At 39.2% G+C, this 23,752-nt stretch overlaps 2 protein-coding genes across 3 annotated transcripts; both read right to left on the reverse strand.

Annotated features, from left to right (window-relative positions):
• Positions 1-233: 233 nt before the first annotated feature.
• LOC143464927 (uncharacterized) lies at positions 234-15,010 on the reverse strand. 2 transcript variants are annotated; one of them, XM_076962985.1, is made up of 4 exons: positions 14,820-15,010; positions 11,689-11,856; positions 4,083-4,471; positions 234-2,569 (listed from the first exon to the last, which is right to left on the reverse strand). In XM_076962985.1, the coding sequence occupies exons 3-4, from the start codon at positions 4,374-4,376 to the stop codon at positions 1,628-1,630; spliced, it is 1,236 nt and encodes a 411-aa protein (XP_076819100.1). In that variant the 5' UTR covers positions 4,377-4,471; positions 11,689-11,856; positions 14,820-15,010; the 3' UTR covers positions 234-1,627. The 2 variants fall into 2 exon arrangements, with proteins under 2 accessions (XP_076819100.1, XP_076819099.1); XM_076962984.1 differs by having other exon boundaries at positions 14,757-15,010.
• Positions 15,011-19,316: 4,306 nt separating this feature from the next.
• LOC143465961 (carbohydrate sulfotransferase 8-like) lies at positions 19,317-23,431 on the reverse strand. Its single transcript, XM_076964507.1, has 4 exons — positions 22,003-23,431; positions 21,574-21,807; positions 21,057-21,260; positions 19,317-20,722 (listed from the first exon to the last, which is right to left on the reverse strand). Exons 1-4 carry the CDS (start codon positions 22,099-22,101, stop codon positions 20,216-20,218), a joined length of 1,044 nt encoding a protein of 347 aa, XP_076820622.1. The 5' UTR covers positions 22,102-23,431; the 3' UTR covers positions 19,317-20,215.
• Positions 23,432-23,752: the final 321 nt, after the last annotated feature.

The raw sequence follows: 23,752 nt of genomic DNA on the forward strand, positions 1-23,752 counted from the left end.
TTCTATAGCTTTGACCAAGATAGATTGTCTTATACTTACAATAAACAAATTTGGACCAAGAATGTGGACAAATTCACAGACATGCCTCTTTGTCTTTTTATGTTAGTGGATAATTTATGTAACAAAGCTTACGGTCCATTTCGACGTAGATGCTTGTCATCGTCTGAAAGAGGCTCGCCTTAATTAAAGTACAGTACTTGATTGCCACTCAGCGATAAAATATGACAATAATGTTTCCTCACTTTGGTTTTATTTCGCTACGTTTTGCTAGAAATGGCCGTTCAACAGCAAATAAAACGCTTGCAATATTCACACGGATGCGCCTGTGTTTTCGCGGCGCGCCAAAGCTTGAACTCCAAACAGTGTGAGTGCAAAACAGTAAGTATACATACAAGACTGCCGGCGCTTGATATTATAATATACAGTACGTTTTAACATGAGAAAATACAGTGACAAATGAATAAATATTATAAAGTGGTTGCAATATGAGCTGGAATTGTAAATGTAAACGTTATGCAGTGGTGTTTAAAATATTCAAATCCGGTTGCTCGATAAAAATTAAAACGTTCGTTAAAGAGTTTGCCAATAGATAAACTCAAGCAACATAATGGAATGAGCGTTTAATACCTAATGATCAAACGCAGTTATCGATATCAACTACAGTGGGCCATTGGCTCTATATGAAGAGTAAATGGGGGTAGAGTATTTACACTAGAACTCATAAAACGTAAAAAAAAAACATCAGACTCGCGAGACCAATGGTGTACTAAGGCGTGCAATTTAACTAACAGTTGGAAATTGACCTGGAAGATTTCGAGAAATTTGGTTTAGATATAATTAAATCCAGTGCAGCTGAATGAAATTACCCATCAGATTTTTGGAACTTTTCTAAATCGTTATCATAATGTAGTCAAATCATTCTGCGTCCAAATGTAAACCGGGCCACCGCCAATTGTGCATCGTATGTACAACAAGTATCCTAACTGCAATATTTGGGTGCTGTGAACACGCGTTATTAAGTTCAAGTACAACTAATAATAATCACTACAAACAAGGTCACGAAATAAATACCAGAAAAACGTGCCGCTTGCAAAAATATAAAGCAATGCTCGCTCACTGCGTAGCGATTGGGCTCGTAAAGACACAAAATGAAACAAAACAATCAAACGGTTACAATCACATTAGCCTGCTTGTTGCTGAACCGTGTTTAGGGAACGAGGTGAGAAGAAAATCATAGAAATTCGTTAAACGTGGCCAGCACTGCTGAGCCGTTTCATATAGACTTGCTTGCTTATTTCATCTGCTGTATGTACAATCACAGTCGAATAGTATTAGTAACATCTAACGATTTGTTAGTAAAATGCTGTTAAATATATTACATCAACCAAAAAACATATCTCTCCGTCCTTCAATTGTTTCATATAAAACATACGATTATGACCTAATAAAGATAGATATCGTAAGACAGACTCAGTATGTGGACACCTCAGTAAATCTAGGTTGCGTCATCACAACCATGTATTGTCTTGGGCGTGCAGCCTATCAACGCCACGCCTCTACCCAGCAGCTTTGGTTGGGGCCACGGCGCAACCGGTGAAAGTCATTATTACGCCTCGACGTTACAGAGTTACATTGGCGGTAATTGCATCGACATTGTTTGTACGCTAGGCGATGCGTAATTGGGCGACGCTTGCATCCCGTTTAAGCGTGAGAGGTTCGGACTGTGCGCTGGCTCATGGGTCACCTGCGCAGACGACTGCTGCTCACCAAGAGGAAGGTACATCTGGTTGAGCGGAATCTGGGACGCGGTGTGGAGATGAGCCGTGCTGTGGATCGGTAGCATGGAGGAGATCTGGTGCAGCGGACTCCCTCCTGAAGACGCGACCGCAGAGGTGGCGGAAGAAGCACCTGGACTTGTGTTTCCTGGAGAATGGACACCAGCGCTGCCGGGTCCAGCCGACATGTTCTGTATGGAATTAGCTGGCGTATGGGCCTGGGCTAGGCTGTATGCCGGGTTCGATCCAACAGAGTACGGTGCCTGCGCGTATCCATTTGCGTGTTGCGCGCCCAGTTGACTCATACTGGGTAGTGTGGTGGGGGCAGTGTATCCTGGATAATACATGGGTACATCATACCTCTGGGGTGCGCCGGAGTTCGCCATGCCGGGATGAGCAAATCCTGCAGCACTACCGTACGAATTTATCTGGTCCGGCATTTGGTGACCGTAGTAGCTGTTTATGTGTGAGTAGTCGATGTGACTGCGGCTTGATCCTCCAGGAAGTCCGGCAACAGGAGATCCTTGCATCATGTTTACCGGCCCAGGGGCGTGGACTCCCATGAATTTGTTGTCCTTCTTCATGGGGACAGGCTTCTTTCGCCTTGGCCTGTATTTGTAGTCCGGATGTTCCTTCATGTGGAGAGCGCGTAGCCGTTTTGCCTCGTCTATGAAAGGGCGTTTGTCGGCGTCAGAAAGTGTCTTCCATTCCGCCCCAAGTCGCTTCGAGATTTCCGAGTTATGCATCTTGGGGTTTTCCTGGGCCATTTTGCGACGTTGACCGCGAGACCAAACCTGAAGACAAACGTAGCATAAATTAGCCTACCATGTTAATGATGACCGGTTAAATTTCCCCTTTGTTTGTTTTGAAATAGTTACGGATTAATTGTCCACAATGACGTTGTAATGTCTCTAGGCGTTAAGTGGAAGAAGCTTTCTGCTAGTGCAACTCCCCTATGAGGATCTAGTGTTCAGCTGAAGGCACCGATTAATCGACAACTAACCATCTCGATTCATAGAATTCTCTTAAGGTGCTAACGATCATATGGAGTCGTTTACTTCGCGATAAAATCAAGTCAAGGAACTACCATCGCCACAATGCAAACAAAATGGCCGGTACAACGGAAAAATCCAAATCTGGACTTGGCAAACGACACAACTACCTTTCGCTACATGCTTGAGAAATGTTTAATAAGTTTTCGATAAAACCATACTATTTGAGCGCCTTCCATTTTTTCGCTTTTTGGCCCGATTTTCGAAAGCGCATTCTGTGTTATTATGGAACACTTTGTTAAAATAATCGCGGCATACACTTTCATCCGTGTTAGATTAAACATGCTCCTTCGCCCCTCGTAAATAAAACAAAAGCCAACGTTCCAGGTGAAAATACGGGCTCACACACCGTGTCTTCGCGTGCACCTGTCCGCCGATTACCAGCGACAGAATTTCGCTTAAAACAAGGAGTTGGATTAATGAAGTTGCTTGGTAAACGTCACAAACGATGCAAGTTTTCGAAATACTTGTCTGGAACGTTTTGCGAAGTTTTTCGAACCCGTTAAACATGTTGACATTGCCAAGTTTTGATGTACGCAGTATTTCTAGCTGACAGAACTTTTACGACAGGATTTACGTAAATTCGTAGTGGCGAACGAGTGTTCGAGCGATAGATCTGTTTGCCAATTGAACTTAAAGCACACGTTTTTAACATTTTACTATTACATATAGTTTGCTATACTCCACTTCAAATATGATAAGTTCGGCCATCAGTAAGTTCTAATAAAAAAATATTATCTCAAACCGAAGCAGTCTTCTCGCAAAATTATCGGTTCGTTTTTTCACGATATCGAGCGTGCTTTAAAGAAAGCAGCATAAATATAAACTTGATACGGTAATTATAATATTGATGTATTGTTAGCGACGAATGCTGTGCGCAGGCAAATTATTTTGACCGGTTTAAAGCATTGACGCATGGTTAGGGTTAGCACCAGCGCCGTTAAACCATTTTATGTGATTTTTAATGACGTTTGTGCCATGTTGCCTTCGTCGCATATTCGACTCACTTTAACATTTTATCAGACGATTGCGTTTAAATGTCGATTTTAATACGTTTCAATGAAACGCCATCGCCAAACACTATAATACTTTTATCAATGTTTTGCTAGCAACATATACTGATGCCACTTGTGTTAAATTAGCCTATATCGTTGGACGTGGTGTAACATCTTTAGCTATTAATTTAAATTTAAAACGTTTTAGGTTTTAACTTTATATTCGTACTGAATAGAAACTGTAAAAATTATCTTCTTACCATGAAAGCATTCATTGGTCTTTTCACTCGCTCTTGGGCCGCTTTCGAGTTGGCGGACGCGTTGTTTTGGATAGGGCCCGAGCCGTGATTCATCATCGACGAACTCAAGTGCGTCATTTGCCCGCCGCCAGTAGAGACGTCCCCGATGTAGGATTTCATATCTTCGCGAGGCATGGAAGCAGTGGTCGCGGATGGAGCTGCCATCGTCGGTGGGGGTGGAAGATGCGAGTTTGGCGGAACGACAGAAGAGGGGTAAGGGATCTGCATCCAGTTTGAGGAATCCACAGCTAACATCTTCTTAACTGTGGTAGAAATGTTTAACAAAACTCGTCGGGATTTTGTTGAACAGCAATTTAAGTTTTTTTCTTAAGCGTTTGAAATATCGAAACCTGAAGAGAAAAATACGTCTTGTTAAATATAACGACGTCAAATTAGGCTACTGTGTTATATAAACCTAAACACAATATGGCCGTTTAAGAATTAACAACCTCGGTCATTCAACGACACAGCGTTTGTTCATTAATTTATCTTAGGTCGCTTGATCGCCAACCTGTAACAAATTTAGGCGCAGAACTTCTCACACAAGGCAACATTTACTTTTTTTATTTGATATTTTACAAGAAATTATCCAAACAAAATAATTATTAACTTAAACCAGGAAGTTCTCTCTAAATTATTGTTAAAGCGTTTGTTAAGACTCTGCAAATATCTCTATTTACTACGACAACTTTCGTTCGTTTAAAGATGTTCTGCTTGACAATAGCTGTAACATTGTGCCTTAACAATTGTCAATTGATTGTCCACTATTAACAATTATCTAGAAGCGTTTGCGCACTCATAATTCGAGAACAATAATGTTGGCTGCACTCAAAAGATTCGAACAATGACGAGCAAACTGAATGAGCCTCTCTCTCTCTCAGCGCTGGCTTTATTTGACTGGCCATAGCCGATTTGTAAAAAAAACTTTATCTAACCGACGCTCGAGCGCTGTTGCTGCGTTTTTCTCGTGCGTTCGCCCGCCCGCTCGCCTACCAAACCAGACCTTCTAAAATGAGAAAATCTCGCACCACGATAAATGTCGCAGATAACCAAACTCATTTTGGAATAACAACAGATAACTTAAATGCATAATGCGATTTCTAATGCTATGATAAACAGTAGCGCACCTTGTCTTATTTACAATCCAGTCAACTGTACAAGCGCAGACGACCATGTGTGCAGTCGCTGGAAAGCATTCCAAGTCGACTGCGATTTTCGGTCGGAGTTTTAGTTTGGCCGCTACTGATAACATTCGTTTCAATTTTTGTCGCGTTTAGTAGTTTTTCTTCCAACGTGCAAAACGATGACGCATTTCTCTTGCAATAAAATTTTTATACGAGATTTCAGCGTTTCGCGAAACGAAGCTCATAGAGAGTTTCAAGCCCACATTGTAAAACAGAGTAAACTTTCCATTTAGATTAACGGTGTAGAGAAATTTTAACTGCCTTCGATTCTGGCGCATTTAAAGCTGGGAAACCTAAAACAGAATATCCATCATAATCACTACAGCACGCTTACTACGCTAACAATGTAGATTATGACATCACAAATGCACAATGAGGATCCACAATGCCTCTTTCGCTTTGGCTTTCATTGATGGGAGCCATTTACAAGCACTTCGCGGGGAGAATGAATGCCCGAAATGAATGGGCATACACTAGTCAATTGGCGAAAGAATCAACTTTTGTCGACCACACAATTGATAATTGTTCATTCAAATTTGTTGTCGATTGTTATATCACGGTAGAATCCCCCAAAACGCAACCACGTGAGTTTGCACATTAGCAGAAATCCAAAATCGTTGAGATAAATTATGGTAATTCTAAAATAAACGAAAAACATTCACTATAAGTAATTCACCTTCGTATTCGACAGCAGAAACCATGGAATACGCTTTGTTGTACCTAATCTTATTTGTGACTTCATTTTACTTAACTACTACAATTGTATTGGCAACATTTTAAAACATAAATGCACAGGACTTGTGCAGTAGTAGAGAAACGTAGTCACAAAGCCTACGATTTTCAGACTTGCAGATATCTGTCAATATCTTGAAGTTTTAATCCAAGCCAAAATTTTTCGATTTAATTTCTCGTTCCCTGTACGTTAATCAAAGTTTGTTGAGCATCAACGGTTCGAAACCCAGAACATAGCACTTTACTTAACAACTTCTTACGGCCACTTCACCTCCAGCTAAACACGCGATCAGGCAAACTTATTAAACCTTCTCTTCTCGACTAACGCGGCCGCAGCCCCCGAGAAGAGTGCTTCTTGCTGACGCTTTCCTTCTATGGTTCACATAAAACGGCGTAACATCGGACTTAAGTTTAAGAACGCTTTCGTAAAACCTCAAAGTCAGCGTAACCTTATAGCATGAATGGTGATGTTTTTGCAACAGAAAAATTTGTCGATTCTTTGTCAAATCTAGATGCATGGTCCACTTAATGTGGGTAGTTGCCGTTATCATGAGGTACATCTCATCCTAACACTGCACAAGAAAAAATGGATGCTTGGTTTGACCAACATGGCGAAAACACTTCTGTAAGTTTTCCAGTGCTGATAATTTGCGGTCGTATTTCGGGAGAAAATGTTTTTTTTTGTAATTTTCGACCAAGCGTATCATAACCGCCTTTTAAAAATATCGACGTGTCGTCACGAATTGCAAAATACTTGCTTGCAGGTCATCCGTTCCACCTGTGTTACGCCACACACCCCGCCTACTCCGCCTCGGTAGTATTAGACTAATTTTATCGCGTCTTTTTTATGAAACTGGGCGCTGTGTTGTGTCCGGTAGATGGGTCGGGGATTTCAAGTCGTCATTTGTTTGGGAAGAACTAAGAAGGTTTCGGCAAAACTAATGCTTCCCTTACTACTGGGGATTAGTTTTTCATTTGTTTTGCGGTAATTTTTACCTGATAATATTTGATTAATCCCCGCTGTATTGCTTCATTACAACCGCACATCGGCTTGTTTTTTCGTCTACCTCCGGCCACCTGTCATCGGCTGGCCGGCGAAAACAACTTCCGATCCGATCGTCTAGCAAAGTCAATTTTGAAGATATTAAATCCGTGGCGACGAATGATACGATTCCATTTCGTGTCGTCACCGCGTTTTGGACAAATTCTCTGCCGTTTGTTATACCCCACTAACATCGCGCGTTTTTGGGTCGCTTCAACAACACAGCGGAGGGCTGTAAACCTACATTTTTCAACAAAGCGTATCATTATCATAAGTTTAAACACTCCACCATGTGCAGCCTTGTATACCGTGTTGGTTATTTTCAAAAATGTTATGACACAAAGTTCCTAAGTTGAAGTTAAATTTTAGACGTCTTACAAAATTAGATAAATAAATTTTGGTTTGTAACTATTTGCCAATTTACCAAAACAGTCTGAACGTTTTGGAGAAGTTCCCTAAAGCCTTACTTTTCCGAAAAAGGGCATTTCGTCTTTGTTCGCGCGGGCCCACGCCGCACGTGTTACGTACCCCGGTATCGTGCGAACCCCTTTCGTGATTCAAAAATGAAAGGAAACTGGAACCCAGGGTAATTTAAATATCCCAACGAAACCCACGGGGTCTTCCATGTAGCAGGGTGTCAAATTTTATCAAGCGATCACAAACTCGTGTAGCAGCAATTTTTTTCAAGTACCAAAAACAAATCATCAAGTCAGATGCTACGTCCCGAATGGGACAGAATTCGGTGCTTTACAAAGTGCGTGGGCTTTTGAAGTGTCGTATATTGCTACCTAACCGCTACTCCGATATCAAGGCATGTGTGACATCACAAACAGGTTTTATGTGGTAACAGGACATCCTTGAAAGAAACGTTTTTGTGCATTTCAATATCTGACTCACTTTCGGTGGCAATTGTGCGGCAAAGTATTGTAACATGTCCCACGCGTCTACATATTCATTGAGAATATTCCTATAAAGAACGTTGTGGGTCGACTGTCAGTTTTCATTGAGGGTTTGAATGATGCACAAATTGGAAAAAAATGTTGCCAGTAGCAAGTAGTTTTATGCTTTTTTAAACATTTTTTGTCCCGCTTTCAAAGGATTTTTAGGCGGGCTTAAAGCCTATCGACTAGTTATGTATCTAGAGCTTGCTTGATGCTGGTGATTAGGACAAAATAATCGGTCTCAAGGACATCAAATTATGGAATAATTTTAAATAAAACATGAGGTTTAGGCCACGTTTTGTATCAGACGAATTAAACGAGACAAAATCCCGGTTTCTTCCAAGCGTAACGTCGCTTTGTGATGTCACAATGAAGCGACTAATTTAATAATTTACTACCTCTATCCATTCATAATGACATGACTATATAGGCCACATCTATGCGGGTTACATAAAGCTAAATTGGATTCAGGTTCGGATTCGGCTAAAACTCGGTTGTGCTTATTGAAACTTTAAAGTGTATAACAAATTAACTGACACCGAACCAATAAAAAATTAGTTTATTAAAATCATACACAACCAGTTAATAATTATTACCAGTAGTAATAAAAAGCTCATTATTTAGAAAGCAATTCTTTCGTACTTGCATAAATTAGCCTGGATAGAAAGGAATGAAAATACGTATCAAATATGTCGGCGCCTTGCTAAGTGCTGTTTATCATGAAACCTTCAGTTGCTATTTATTCTGACTTTGTTCTGTTTTCATAGCTACCTTTGTGTGATTTTAACGAGTCGCAATTTGCTACGAATTTCCGAAAGAAATTTTTCAGTATAATCTTTCAACTGGACATTGTAATTATATCGTCTAAATTATTTTTTCTAATAGACTTCGCTAAACCTGTGTAGTGTACACACTATTTCTTCTATGACAAACCATGCTGGATTTGTCGACGGTTTGCATCACACAACCGGTATCAAATTGTACGTTCTTCACTTGATAAAAGTCTGTAACTTGAAAACGTATGTTTCGCAATAAAAGTGCGTTTTCCTCGATTGGAAAAAGAATTTTTTTAACCATGGCTAGTGTCTAGGTTTTAAAGTTTATCGCATGAAGACAAGTGCAAGAGGTAATGTAAATTTGCAAACTACTTTGTACCACAGCCTCTGTACCGTGTTAGTGTCTCCTGATGATTGTAAAGCTTTTAAGCACACAAGCAAAGTGATTTGCCTTGCACGTCTTTTGCGAATTGTCATCACTACCAGTTTGTTTTAAGTCGCTGATAGTTCACAATTTTATTTGTTGTTTTTCTTTCTTTCCGTCTTAACCTGTAACTCTTATCAACTGTTCTACATTGACAGTTTGACAGGCATTGTCTTCTCAGAAAACAAATCCAGTGTTGACATTTTTCAAGGCATGAAAGGGGGGCAAGAAAGCGATTTTGCAGTAACAACTTCGCTGCAGGTTGATGTCTTAAAATACGCGGAGGTGTTATGGAAATTCGGCGCGCATAGTTGTCGAACCTTGACAATAGTAAGCTTTTAAATTTCGAAACAACCCGTTATCATCTTGATTTGATCACTTGATTAGCGCGCCTGAAACAATACTACTTACAGTTTGGAAATTTGATGCGCTTTGGCATTTTGATTCCTTCACTATGTTATTTCAATTCGCCACAAAATCGCTACATGCCCGCGCAAAGACAGGGTTTACTTTCAATCTTGCACATCACAATTGCTTCCTCTATTGAGTTGTAATCCTATTAAACCATTAAATGGTCTTATCGTTCCATAATAAACAAACCTTTATCTCCTTAAAAAGCAAAGACTTTGAAAAAAACTTGACATGTTTGGTTAAAAGCAATAAAAATAGCAGCGCTAGATACGTTTTGAGAATCTTTGTATATCTTAAAAATATTACGTCATCAAAGAAAGAAAATATCCGCAGTGATCACGTCGTGTCGCAATTTGTTGTGTTTCCAGCGCAACAGGCGCTGGAGAAACATGGAATTTAGTTTTAAGCCGATTCGATGGCAAGTCCTGTCAGGTCGCTTCGTCGCACGCAATGTTATGACGAATCGAGTTATTATAACGCGATACGCTGTTCTAGAATAACAACCACACTTGACGACTCTTTAATATCGGTCATGTTTTCCTCCATTGGCATACGCGATATTAGCTTGGAAAACTGTCTCGTCTAATTGGTAGCTCTGAACCTGTTTGAAAGTTGGATGTGACGCGAATTGGAATGCCATAATTTGTCCGTGCAAGTGCTACCAAGGTCTAAACCAGCAACTACCATTCTTGGTGGTTTTTTTTGTTAACTTGGGTGCTTGTTCATTGGACGTTGAAAGAATGTAAATTGTATGCATGTGTTAACACGCAAATACCTTTACCTTTTTTCATGTTGACAGCAATGTCAGGTAATTTCGTTACTTTTAACACTAACAAAGTGCGCTACCTATCGATGGAAGTAATACTAAGAAAACCCTGAAGAACTTTTGGTTATCAAAGGTCTTTCGTTTGTGATTGTTTATGACGTTTTGAAAGCAAACAATTTCAATTGTTTCTTGCAGAAGACGGGTGAATCCCCTCGTTGAAATATGTAACAAAGCCTTGTTTATTTACTTTCTACATAAAAGTGTTGTAACTTTTGAAGAGCGTACTTAGCCACTGTCAATAGGATTTTTAAATAAAAATCGTGTTCGTAAGTTCATAAGACGGCACTTATTATTTCGTCATAATGGAACGGGTGGCGCATTACAATAGAGACAACAATATGCTCATTGTTAGGGAAGTTCTAACAATATAACGACCGGCGCACTTACGGCTTCTCTCAATAAAGGAAAGGGATTCAATCGCTCTTCAAGATACTACGTTTTGATCATAACTGCTTCCAATGAAGCCGAGATCTCCGCCGCGCGTTCTGTGTAAGATCATGATCCTAAAGACATTTATGCTTCTGCTCAAGTCATTCAAAGAATATTTATTTGAAGATTTGTAGCCGGCCTCTTCGAAGTAGCTTAGGCCGCTACCAGCAGGGCGCCAAAGACAAGAACGTAATTTCAATTTTTCCAATGTTTGGAAACTTTGCGTTCGGCGAGTTAGAACCGTTCCCGATATCCTGCTGTTAGGTTCACTGTTTTATGGTGGCGATTGTAGTAAAACTCCTCGTTCAAATTCGGGTCACGTCTCCGTTTTCCGTCCGAATTCGCGCTCGGGATTCGATTTACCGACTCGTAGAATGAAGCCAAATCTCGCCGGGCTAATTCCATTGTCGTCGCCGCTACCTCTAAATGTGGGAAAATTACGCAATCGATTGCGTAAAATATTGCGCAAGTGCCCATGTATTTCGCGTGCGACTGTTATGCAGTCATTAAGACATAATGCGGACAAAACGCTTCTTCAAAATAAGCTGGTGGCAGTCGATCTGGCGCAAAAAATGGCGGATTAAACCCCCTCTAATGAAGCGTTAAGTTTGCCGTTTCTGTTAATTGGAATCCTCAAAAGAGTCGCTGTGTGTCCGCATTTCCCCAATCGATAAATAAAAGTATTCAGTGATCGCGTTTACGTTGCTTTATTTCGAGCTAACGTCTTGAAACTTCATCAAACGACCCGGTTTAGTTCGTGCGCCGGGTTGCATGAAACAAGATCCTTTTTGCACCCACCTACCTCACAGCACCACTTCTCCAGACGCGAAGCCATCCCAAGCCCTTCCTCCGATCCGTCACTTCAACTATTGACGTCACAAGATAGGCCTTTGTCGATCAGTTGATGCCGACGTTTGTTGGACCGTTGGCGAGCGTGATTCGATACAGCAAGCAATTTCGCAATCAGAACCTATGTAATACATAAAGATCGTATGTTCGAATTTTCATTGAGTTTCTGTCATATCTGGCGATGTGATTACACCAGCACAACGAAACAAGAACGGTTCGATGACCTTATTAGGAAGTTTGACCTGTGGTGTAATAAGCTTTGAAAAGTAAAACTATTTTCGTGAAAGGTTTTAAAATTGTTGAACGCATTTTTTGTTTTAAGTATTTTAACAGTTCGTATACCAGCTTCCGTTATTAAATAATATCATTTAAACTTTAAAAAAAAACGAAAACTTGAAACATATCAAGCCTGAAAGCTAAAGAATAAAACATGTTTCTTTGTTGGTTGTCCTAAATTCCTTTTTATAATAAATTGATATCACGTGGAGTCTGTCTGATGTTCATCTGGTCGACTTGTGCAATGGATTTAACTGTTGTGCAGCTAAACGCACATAAATTCTATTGACGTCCCTTTGACCTTAATCCCTCTTAATGACGTTTCAATTTTCAATAAAAGTGACGTCATGTCGTGAAGCGCGTATCCAGGTGCCCACGCTTGGGTCTTGTCCTTGCAGAGGGGAACCCTTCTCGATTGTGGGGCCAGAGCACGCGATCAACGTGATGTTTGCTGTTTCATGAATGCGCACGGTTATCTAAGACAATTTATCGGAAAAGTCAATTTTGAAGGCGGGACGTTTTAGATTCAAGAGTTGTCATTACTAACGACGTTTTAATTAAACATGCTCATTTACATTTCGCTTGACCCGTCATATAAGCCATCACAATGCACATGTCTTAATAATTCGCAATTATATTGTGCAGGTGTTGCTTTGGAAATGACGTTTTTAAGCAAAATTCGCGTCAAGCTTGGGCCGTGGAGTCGGGACGTCGTTGTGTACTCTCGCCTCCATCCCTAAATGGGATTAAATCGCATCAATTTGTAGAGCATTAGTTGCGCGGTTTAGAGCCATGTTTTCGCCGGATCTGTCAATGGGATTCCTCGACTTTTAAATCGTTTCGGAAAGATTCGAAGTGTAATTAAAACCGTGATCGCGGAACGTCCGTTCTTTGCCACCGTTCCTGTGTTTGCAAACTTTTCCATGACTAAGGATCGAGTTTACAAACAGCTCCGCGGTATCTCATTCCAAATCCCGAGAAAGTTTCACGCGCCGGCCGCTTTTGTTGTCGAAGATCGCGACATTTAGTGCTATGTCGGGTCGTGTTTCAAACTTCGTTTCCCATACATTTTGTCGTGAGATCGAGATGAAAACAAGAGAGTACATGGCTTTTGATTAAAGCACATTTCAATTTGCTTTGTTTTCCGATCTAATCAACAACAAGACGCCAGGTCCAATTTCCAACGCTTTTTGATCGCCCGGTTTAGCCTTACCGGCTTTATTAACGTCCAGGTAACTTTTCAGTGCTCGGGTTACCTAACCGACATAAGAATGACGCTTTCAGACCAGGCTTTGTCTCAAAGGCCCCGACCCCGCTACTGAAGATTAATTGCGACGAAATCTACAGCTGGGTAGAGTTGCGATCACGTGAATTGCTACAGATTTTACCTCGCCCGCTGGAATACTTTTATTGGTGGACTTTTTGCAATTTGCGTCATAATTCATGACGTCTAACCTGCGTTTAGCGCTCCCTGCCATGAGTTTGTAAAGTTCATTTTGATAGAAAGATAAACACTTTCTTCACAAAATGCATTTTAGCAAGCGAAAGTTACAATCCCAAATTATAGCTATCATGACGTATACAAACAATTTAATTTGCAGCTCTTAACATAAGTCAAGTTACTGATATCTCTTGCTTTAATTTCAATTTTACAAATATTGGGATAGGCTATATATAGGTTTCTATTTAAACCGAAGATGGCCATGTGGCATTGGTCAGGAACTCAATATTCACCTATCTCAACCAAGCGTTTGATCGAGAGCCTGAATTTTGCGGCGGTTGCGGCTAGCTGGCTAAAGATAGATCGCGTTACATGGAGTTCTTCCAGCAACCTGATAGCCGTTGTATTTATGTTTATAACGTCATGCGGGAACAAGGAGCTCCTACCTGTTGGTAACTTAGTGGCTCGGTTAATGAATAAAACGTGTTTTGTGGGAAAACTGGCAACCAATCCATTAACTGGTTAGCGAGAGCGGGTATATTCTTTATTCACATACTCTATTACACCTCGCCTACCACATTAAAGGTCCCAGGCGCTTGTGAAATAGAGACGACTTGTAAATTAATGAGACAAAGGAAGCGAATGTGTGCTCCAGGACAGATTTAATTTTACCCTTAATTCAAATGTCTCTTGAACGGCATAAGACAAACGTTGTAAAAGTATCTTTTTCTTCTAGGGGAACATTTCTAAAGCGTTCGTACAAGACTGGAAGATGCTATGACTCGTTGGAATTCAACAATATTTTGAATTATACTCCGCATACTTTTCGCCCATCATTGTGTTTGTGGAACTCTCGCTGTGATAATATTTTTTGAAGCGGTTTTGTTTTATTTTAGATTTCCATGTTTACGCTTTCACCCTGGCATGACGACCCCACGCAGAAATATCCAATCAGGGTCGCGCGCTCGCGGGCGTCATGCCCCCTAAAACAACAAACACGGCGTTATGGGCGACGTCAACCCGTCTGTTTATTATGGGTCCACATCCTGTTTTAATTCAGACCGCTTTGCTTTTAATGTTTCAAGCCACGAGTCAGTTTTTTCACAAGCGCAGTCAAGCGTGGAAAATTCAAGAATCACGTGGTTGGGAATCGGTTGGAAAATTTTTACACGAGGTCCTTAATTGGAAAGCACGTAGAAAGTAATTACTCCATGAAACGACACTCAAAGTACGAGTTCAACCGGAGAGTTAACATTTAAGTTGCACGAGATGTTGAACGAAAATAACAGACGAACTTTACTTACTTGAATCACGAATCGAATGATAGGGAAACGCTGTGTCAGCATAACACGCTCATTTTCGCGTACCTTCGTCAAACTTTCGGTCACCTTATAGGCTGTAAACACCTTTTTTTCTGCTGCCGTACATTCCCGGGAGTATCCAAGCCAAGCTCGCATCAAATTGACGCCGGTACTTGCCCTTAGTGCACTGGTGTAACATTTTATGAAAATTTTTAATCCACAGACTCGATGAAGCTTTTCCAAAACTGGTACAAGTGTACGCCTGTCTTGTCGAAGCTATAATGCCTTGTAGTTTTTCCGAATTGCTTCTTTAAGGTGGTTGTATAGACATGAAAAGATGTTGGTCCTTTATGTCTTAACAAACGTTATTCTTGTCAAACAATTGCCTTTTTATTCGGACCTTGTAAATTTTTGTTTATCGCCAATACTTGCCTTAAAGAGCGCACACAATTCATGCGCTATTAAAAGGGTATTCATAATTTCAATGCGCCCTCCCTGATGAATAAAGTGCGCGACAAAGCACTTTGTATCTGATAAAAAGACGGTAAGTGTGACCGGGTATAAAGATTTACACAAAGGTTAGGATCTTGGGTCAAAATTCCCTCAAACAATTTTATTTACGATAGACCGTAACTACAAAGAATAGCTAAACGTCTATGATGTATACAGAATTTATTTGCAATAAAATGCGTTTCATCGCAAGACAGGCATTGCCACGTATACACGGCGTAAGTTATATGTTTATTGGGAAGGTGGAGTTTCCGGTTTATCAAACGCGTTTCATCAACCTAACTTTACCCCATTTCGTACAGGGTTGATTTTGGTTTGGTCGGTTCCTTTTAACTTCAATTAAGTTCGGTCAATTCATTTCCGCGATCCATGTTATAACTGGCATGAAGCCAAGGGTGACGTAACATGACGGCCCCATTTTTGCGTAAGTAATGTCTTTGTCTTTGACAAAAATCTACTTCAAAAGGCTTTGATTATGAAAAACTGTGAGCTACGGTTTTCCACATTTTTCACTTGAAATTTAGCTGCTGTTTTCGAGGGTTACTTTTATCGACCTCCTTGATTACACCTCATTTCGCTTGACACCGTTGCCATGACCACAAAGGCTCATATACGTTGAAACGGTCACGCTTCATTGCGAATGGTTGGGTTAGGGCGTTCCCATTTATTATTCGAATGTTTAATAGGGGCTCTGCGCTTTAAATAAACATAGAATTAGGCGTGTTGGTTAGAATATAAATTGCTATCCCCGGCACCGCTGTCAGAAAGCCCTCCACTGCTATTATGCCGTTGATAGGTCGAACAGAAGCCATTGTGTTGAGCACTAATGATAATATTTATCCGTGTACGAAAGCTAACTGTCGTCTTTTCATAAAAATGTTTTAATTTCTTGTTTAAACAGCGCAATGGTCTTCGTTTTTTTTCCGAATATAGATATTAAAGCTACCACAGATGCCAAAATGTACAATTATGTTTAAATTTTTATGACATAGTTGCCGATATATCGTTTGGTCCCTAGCATTGCCCAAAAAGGGAAAGTGCAAAGTTTTTTCCATGTAAACTTATACATTACCGCGCATCTTAGACACTCGTAATGCGCTGTGTTGAACCAAAGTTATTTTGCCAAAGCTCATTTTACGACTTACCAAGTAATATATTTTGTTAAAATGTTCGGTCAATGCTTGAATTCTGCGTTGGCCTAATGAGAACACCCGTTGAAATTGAAAGCAGAAAAATATACAGGAAGCATTTTAAGAAGAGCAGGAAATGTTGAATTTTAAAGCACTGTCTATACCGTAAAAACCCTTCTAGTTTCACTTAAGCCTTGAGGTATATTTCCCTGGTTTGAAATCATAAAAGTTTAAATGATTCGAACTTCAAACGACCTGACGGCGTCGAGTTTATTGTCATTAGGTCCACGCCATGCCAATCCAAACGTCTGCATCGGTGAACGTGGAGCCTGGAGTGTTATTTTTGCGGCCTACCGAGACAATGTGGATTCTGTTACTTTGCCTCATAACTACGTCACCCTTGTTTTGATTACTCCTGATGGTATGATATTGGCTGGGAATGAACTTAGAGCTGCTCTCGTTGTATTTCGAGAAATACAGAGCTAAATTAAGACGCTCCACTGTGTTAAGGCAACAGGCGGTTTCTGTTTCTTTTGTGCTTGATATCACGTAATTTCGATTGCATACAGCATGAAATCGATAGTTTTATTTGAACGTTATCAATCCACGTTGTTCAATATTTGAGCATAAAAGAAGGAACTTATTAGACCCTGCAAGTATCCATTATCTCTTAAAACTTAATCTTAAACATTTTGAAAGGACGAATTTCTTGTTTTCTGTACAACAGAAACTTTTCATGTTTGTTTTTTATCGTCGATACCATCTAGGCCAGATTTTGATGGCTCGGGTCTAAGCCAGAAACAGCGTGTGGCCAATAAATTCGGCGCCGAAGACTCCTCTGGTCTCCCCAACGTAATTGGATGGTTTTATAACGAGTTTTTTTTACGTCATGGAGAGGTTTGCTACGTCGTCGTTGTGAACTTTTTATCTAACCTTGTGGTGTTCTTTTTTAATCTTTTGCCTTGGGCCCTAAATTATCTTACCCCATGTACTCGTCAAAACTTGCTCACATTTGAAACATTTTTTTCCAACTTTTCCCAACTTAAACAATTGGTTGCTCTTTTCGAAAACTTTAAATTCTATTGTAGTGGCATCAACAGAGTTTTAAAATAAAATGCAGTAAAACTTGAAACAGAAAAGTAAAGAAAGATATTAGAAGAAAGTTTGAAGAAAAAAACAAGCGAAATCAATTGATATTGACATCATGATACAAACAAACTATCTTTAAACCCCTCCAAAAGTTAGTTATTTGGCAAAAGTGCATGTTAAAAGGTTGCATGCGTTTTTAAATCAATGCTCTGATAGTTTTTGCATAGCAACACGTTTACGAAATACAATTCTTTGAATTTAACTACAGCTACTTCTGGATCAGTTTATTTTCTGCAACTGGAGCTGTTTATTGCAAATATACGTTTTAGTTGCACTTTGCACTTCTTTGTAACTGAAACCAAACTTTGACAAAAATAACTTCATCTTGTCCAGTTGTTCTAGTACGACATTTAGCGGAATATTGAATTCGCTAGCTTACCACTACGCGGCGTATCGCTGAACGGAATTTGGATGGAATAACGACGAAATAATAGAGTAAATGGGGATTATGGTAATCAGAATTACCATAATAACTAAGAAGGCAATTTTCAATTGATTCTTGCACACTATATTTGAAATATGACATCCATAAAGTTTTAAAGTTTGATTTCAGAAAACTTAAGTTATTCCTGCCCCAGAAAGAGTGCCACTTCACTTACGCCCTTTAATGCTAAGCAGTGGTTGAAAGCTACGAAAATCATGGTTACTTAAAACATTGTGCGAAACTTTTACTGCAATAATTTTGTCCAAACTAAAGAAATCTCTAATTGCTAAGTTACCTCAAGTCATTGTTCCTCTTAAAAATAAATACATCAGCATATATTTGCCGTTTTCTTCGGAGGATTGTTTTTCAGTCATCTTTTGTAATCCAACATTTTTACTAATCCATATACCGGCAGTTAATTGCGGTAGTTCATTCTGTCTGTATGCTTCAGTCTTTTTCTCTGTCGATGAACCAGTGAAGTCGCAATCTTGACCATTTTAGCAAATTTCGCCAGAGATATTTTTAAGTCACTGAGTTCGATGCTCTGGTTCGTGAATGAAGATACTTGTTGACTTTCATGTTTGTTTTTTTGTTTGCAAGTCAGGTTTTTCTGTTTTACCAAATCGGCAATGCCGTAAGTCAAATAGTAATAACGTTATTAACCGTTAAAAAATTGCCATTAACTTCAGTCAATTACTTGGCCGCACACAACATGCATTTGTATATGCTGCATTATCCAAGTCAAGTCGCTTACACCAAGTAGACTAAGTTGAATCGAATACACATGACAGCACGTAGCCTCAAGCATTGTGTTGTCGTGATGTTGGAATTGTTTTTCTTCTTCGCTCTTCCTTTACTTGGTGAGGTAAAACAAATGTTATAGTTGCTGATCTCACCTTCAGTATTTCTATCGACTACCGCCATGTGCCATTTTAATGAAGTTTTTCATTTTAAAGACACCAAAGCACCTGTTTGGTTAAGTACAGCCCTTTTACACTTTTATGAAAGTAATAGTTGGAGTTTGCAACATATTCAATAATTTGTGACTGAAAGAAATCACGTTCGATAGAACTGCATGAATAATCAGCCTTTGTGCTACGAACTTTTTACTAGCAAATGGCCTTCTGCATCAATTACCTTTCAGCCGACACAGAATGTGGATGCTGTACGAATCATGGGTAAGGTTCAAGATCAAGATGCATCCGTACACACGAAGCTTATATCTTATATATATTATCTTATAGCTTAACAGCCTTTCATCTGGCGTATACTCATGTAACAACCTTTTGCACTTGTCTTAAAGGACATTCTCATCGCTTCAGAACATTTTTAGCGATTTCAGCAGCTGTGTGACGTTCACAATCGCTTTTATTATGTAACCCTGCTGACACAGTTTCAGCAAAAAGGATCTGCTGAAATAACGTTGTCCTGAACAATATGTCCTTCACAATGCAATTGCGCTTGTCTTTTTGTTGGCGCACAATGAAGGGAAAATAGCGCATTTTAAACGATTTCATTGTCGCGAATCCCAACCAACAAATGTCCTTTGTTGCAATACAATACGAAAAATATGGTGCTTTAAAAAAAAAACGATCGAAAAGCCTGAAAACGCCTTTTGGTGATATTTCTTGAGCAAAACGATTCATGAACAATGTTTAAAACAACTTTGCGTTTATCACAGAAACCGCCAGATTATACATAGAGTAGAGAAGCGTAAAATATTAATGTCTCTCTTATTCTTCCCATCGTTACCATCTTACTTTGTTTTTACAATAACATTTACTTAAAGTATATTGTACTTATGGCATGGTTGCTTGCATGTATTTTCGGTGATTAATGTTTGTTTTTGTTTGAAGGTGCTGCTTAAAAGGCAAGAGCTGTTTTTATTAGCTCTAATTATTTTTATGGTAAATTATTTTATTTATCAGCCACATTTAAGAATAACGCAAACTGATTGACGTATATAAAACATTGGCTAAGTTACAGTAATGTTAGTAATACGATAAATTTTATCTAACAAAAACGTGGCAAAAAGATGCTTTGAGGTGATGATTTATGGTGAGTGTATACTACACATTGCATTGTCTACTGTACAAACAAGTATGACTGCATTCGTCTCGCAGAAACTAGCCTATATCTGCCAGCCTAGATAGGCTAATATTCTATGATGCTCTTTGCGTTTAGAGAGAATGTTGGCAAGTAAATGCGATAAATAAGTTACATGCTTGCACAAAACTGCCTGAAATGAATTAAACGGAACAAAGCCAAGATGGTTTTTCGTATCCAAAGATTTCGAAATCGCGTTTATACTTTTCGTATATTTTCATTTGCAATTCCTTTGACAAGTCACTGAAATATCCCTCCACCTTTTCATCGTTTGTTCGTCTTTCCCGTGATGGAAAAAATATTGTCTTGTGCTCATCGGAAATCTTCAGAACATTTTCCAGGTACGTCACATCCTGCTCCAGCGTCTCGAATTTCGCTATGACGTCATAATGGTGAAAGCAAGGACCGCAGATGACTTCGAACCTTTCCCAATGCATGTCCTTGTTCGAAGAATTTACCAGAAAGTTGACAAAGTCTTCAAATGTCGCGCGTCCGCTGTCGGGCGCTGTGCGTTCGGATACTTTATGACGTAGAGACCGGTATCGTCGATTTATCTCCTTGGACAGAGGAGCATAGTATTCAGAAGGACCCAGCATCTTGTCGTTGTAGGCTGAAACTAATCTGTGAAAAGGATGGCGAACAAGAACCACCTGTGTTTGTAATGCAAAGAATTAATGTTTTGTACATATTCTTATATCTTTTGCTGAAACAAGGTACGTAATTTATAGACTTTTGCGGACCTGCTTTGTTAAAAATGTTTGTTGTCAGCGACTTTTGGTACAAGTTTAAGCTGCCCTGCATGATGTCAGAAATATTAGTAACGTCACACTATGATTGACGTAGCAACGTATACAAGCTGTCACATATATTAAGCGGCTCCTTGAAACAGATTTATTGAGGTGTAGTCGTGTTGGTTTAGAAAGTTTATTATTAAATCTACCATTTCATTAAACGTCGGTTTGTCGTACACCTGAGTGCTTTTACCTTCAGTCCATTCTCCCAATTGTTTTTGCTTTCTGTGTCATTCCCCGATGATCCGATCCTGATGTGACTCTTGCCAAATTGTATGACTTTCTTTCCTCCAATCCTTCGCGCGAAATAATCATTGACGGTGTAATAACCTTCCATGATGAGGATCGCTTGGAGCAAACTTGAGCTGCCACATTTCTGAATGTCGCAGACTGAAAACTATAAATAGGTAGGAAAAAATAGCGTCAATCAATGCCGTCAAATACTATATTAAGTCATGCATTAAGTAGGTTATATTTTGGTGTAAACAAGCTATGATCAAATTGCGGGCATCAGAGACATTGCTGCCTATAAGGGGACCAGAGATACAGGTAGACCTATATCTGACTTAATATATGCAAAACGTTAACAAAGTGAATATTTCACAGAAGTAGGTTGTTGTTTAAGATAAGCGGTTGGGTTATAAGAGAATGAATAAGCAAAAAGTCGATTTAAGCTGTTCAGGGTTGAATCAGATTTAAACACTCCTTACTTTATATCTGCTGGAGTAAAGATTTCTCAAATTTGGTTTGCTTTGTTTAACATCACATGCTGCAAAGTGACGCCCGCAGTTTCTATCCAAGGTTGCCTTTCTTTCCATCTGCAATCTCTCCATTACTTTCATGAAAGTTTGGTAAACCTCCTTTTCATCTTTATGTTCCACTGAATTGGATTCATCTATCACGGTGCCCTCGCTTATGTTCTCTCCGGTAGAGAGACTTCTTACCTGGGTTGCACACGAAAGCGTAAGTATATGTTCGAAAGTCTTAAAAATCCTTTGAATTAGAATAAAATTTAGCAAAGTGTTTGGATCTATCTTGAAAACAAGTTGGTAAATTTATTACCAAAGTTAGTTTGTTCAGCACAGCAGTCAAGCACAGACGTGCTTAGATGCAAGCTTAACTTGGTAATATGTTCCTACCTCGTTTTGTTCGCGGTAATGAAGAAGCGCATTACACGCGACGAAGCTTAATAAGATCGATGTAATCGCGATAGGAAAATGTTTGCTTTTCTGCGTCATTGTGACGCATGCTTCAATATTTCCGATCTGAAATATCTGCCTTGATTTTATGAAACGTAATTTAATTGCAGCTAACGTTCTAAATACAAATCCTACAAATAGCAAGCCACACTTCAAGCGAAATGTAAATATAACAGTGACATTAACATTAAGAAATTGCTGTACTGCATTGCCTGTTTGCTCTTTACAATCCAGTCTAGAGTCCTCTTATTTGTATTTACCCGCCTGTCAAATTCTTGTCACTGGCTAAGTATCTGAATTGACACCAAATTATAGCGGTCCTGGCCATATACTAGTTCTAAACCTCTGGGGCCGATTTGACCGGTTTGACAAGGTATTACGCAATGAAAGCAGTCACTTCATGCGTATTAGTGTAGGATGTGACCAGAAGTGAATGGGCGCAGTTGTCAAAATGATGGCGTTTTGGAATAAGCAGAACGTGAATACATAATTTTTAAAGGTTGTCATTATTATTTTACTGGAAAAATCGTTTGTTTGAAACAATTTTTCACAGGTCACTTGTTAACTTAACTTAAATGTTACTACAAGATAATCCAAGTGTAACTTCAATAAAACCCTAAAAATAGCTAAAATCAAATTATTGCATACCATGAAATTATCACTTCCTTCTTAAGAGATGTATAACTACTGTAACAGACAAAGCTTGCTGTCGTCATCCAGTTGCCAATTACTGTAAAGTTTTGACTGTTGTTATGTTTGTTCAGACAACGTAATATACCCGCATTAGGTCTACGTTATCCGCGATGCTATTATTTTGTTTTAGTAAGCTAAAACAAATTAGCTTTTCTAAGTAGACCTAAAATCTTTAATGTGAATTTAACAAACAACTATTCTTGCTATCTGTTTACTTGATCTCATCAACACTGTCTTGAACAATCACAATTCAACAAATATAAAGTAATAAACATTAAGCTTTTAAATTCTATAGTTGAGGTTATTTTAATCTAATTTCAATCGCAAATTAAAGTGAGATTTCGCCATTGTTGGTGCAAAAAAAAATTTGAGAACAATTATAAAACTTTCTACCGGTACAACACAGTGCTTTCACCACAGTGGTTTAGACAAAATTGCCTACAAATGCCCTGACTTTTTTCTGGCTATACTGATGAATTAAAGCCTTTGACGCAATAAACTTGTGACGGCGTCGTTTTGTAAACTAAAGTTGACTTTTAATGGTTGCCATTCGCAACAACAACAACTTTGCTCTATATCTTTTTGGCGCTGTTACTTTTTCTATCTGACGCATAGTTCGTGAACTAAATTTTGCGATTCTGTAGGCAACCTATTTCAATATCACATCACTATATGCTGCGTGCTTGCCTCTCTGTACTAATATGACCTGAAGGCAAAATTGATCGCGGATGAATCAACTCGCTTTTGGGTGTTACAATTAACGATTTTTTCGCAGTGTTTTGAATTTATGAGATAGAAATCAAAGTACAGTAGAATCCGCTTAATAAATCCACATCCGTCCTAAGCGATTTTGGATTTATTATCCGTCACAATAAAAAATGAGTACACTAACTTATATAAAAAGAAGAACACATATTTTAATATGGTACATTGCACAATATTTATTTATCAAGGAGATTGATAACACAACAAACTATAATCCCAGTTTGGAAACATT

Source organism: Clavelina lepadiformis, chromosome 7, assembly GCF_947623445.1.
Source record: "Clavelina lepadiformis chromosome 7, kaClaLepa1.1, whole genome shotgun sequence".
Lineage (NCBI taxonomy): Eukaryota > Metazoa > Chordata > Ascidiacea > Aplousobranchia > Clavelinidae > Clavelina > Clavelina lepadiformis.

What these genes read in the sequence shown, in the direction of transcription:
- LOC143464927 (XM_076962985.1), bottom strand. Translation starts at nt 4,376, where the DNA reads ATGTTAGCTGTGGATTCCTCAAACTGGATGCAGATCCCTTACCCCTCT. An exon ending in GACCAATGAATGCTTTCATG is followed by an intron (nt 2,570 to 4,082) that starts GTAAGAAGATAA and finishes GTTTGTCTTCAG; the next exon opens with GTTTGGTCTCGCGGTCAACG.
- LOC143465961 (XM_076964507.1), bottom strand. Translation starts at nt 22,101, where the DNA reads ATGACGCAGAAAAGCAAACATTTTCCTATCGCGATTACATCGATCTTA. An exon ending in ATTACCGCGAACAAAACGAG is followed by an intron (nt 21,808 to 22,002) that starts GTAGGAACATAT and finishes TGTGCAACCCAG; the next exon opens with GTAAGAAGTCTCTCTACCGG. An exon ending in TTTACTCCAGCAGATATAAA is followed by an intron (nt 21,261 to 21,573) that starts GTAAGGAGTGTT and finishes ACCTATTTATAG; the next exon opens with TTTTCAGTCTGCGACATTCA.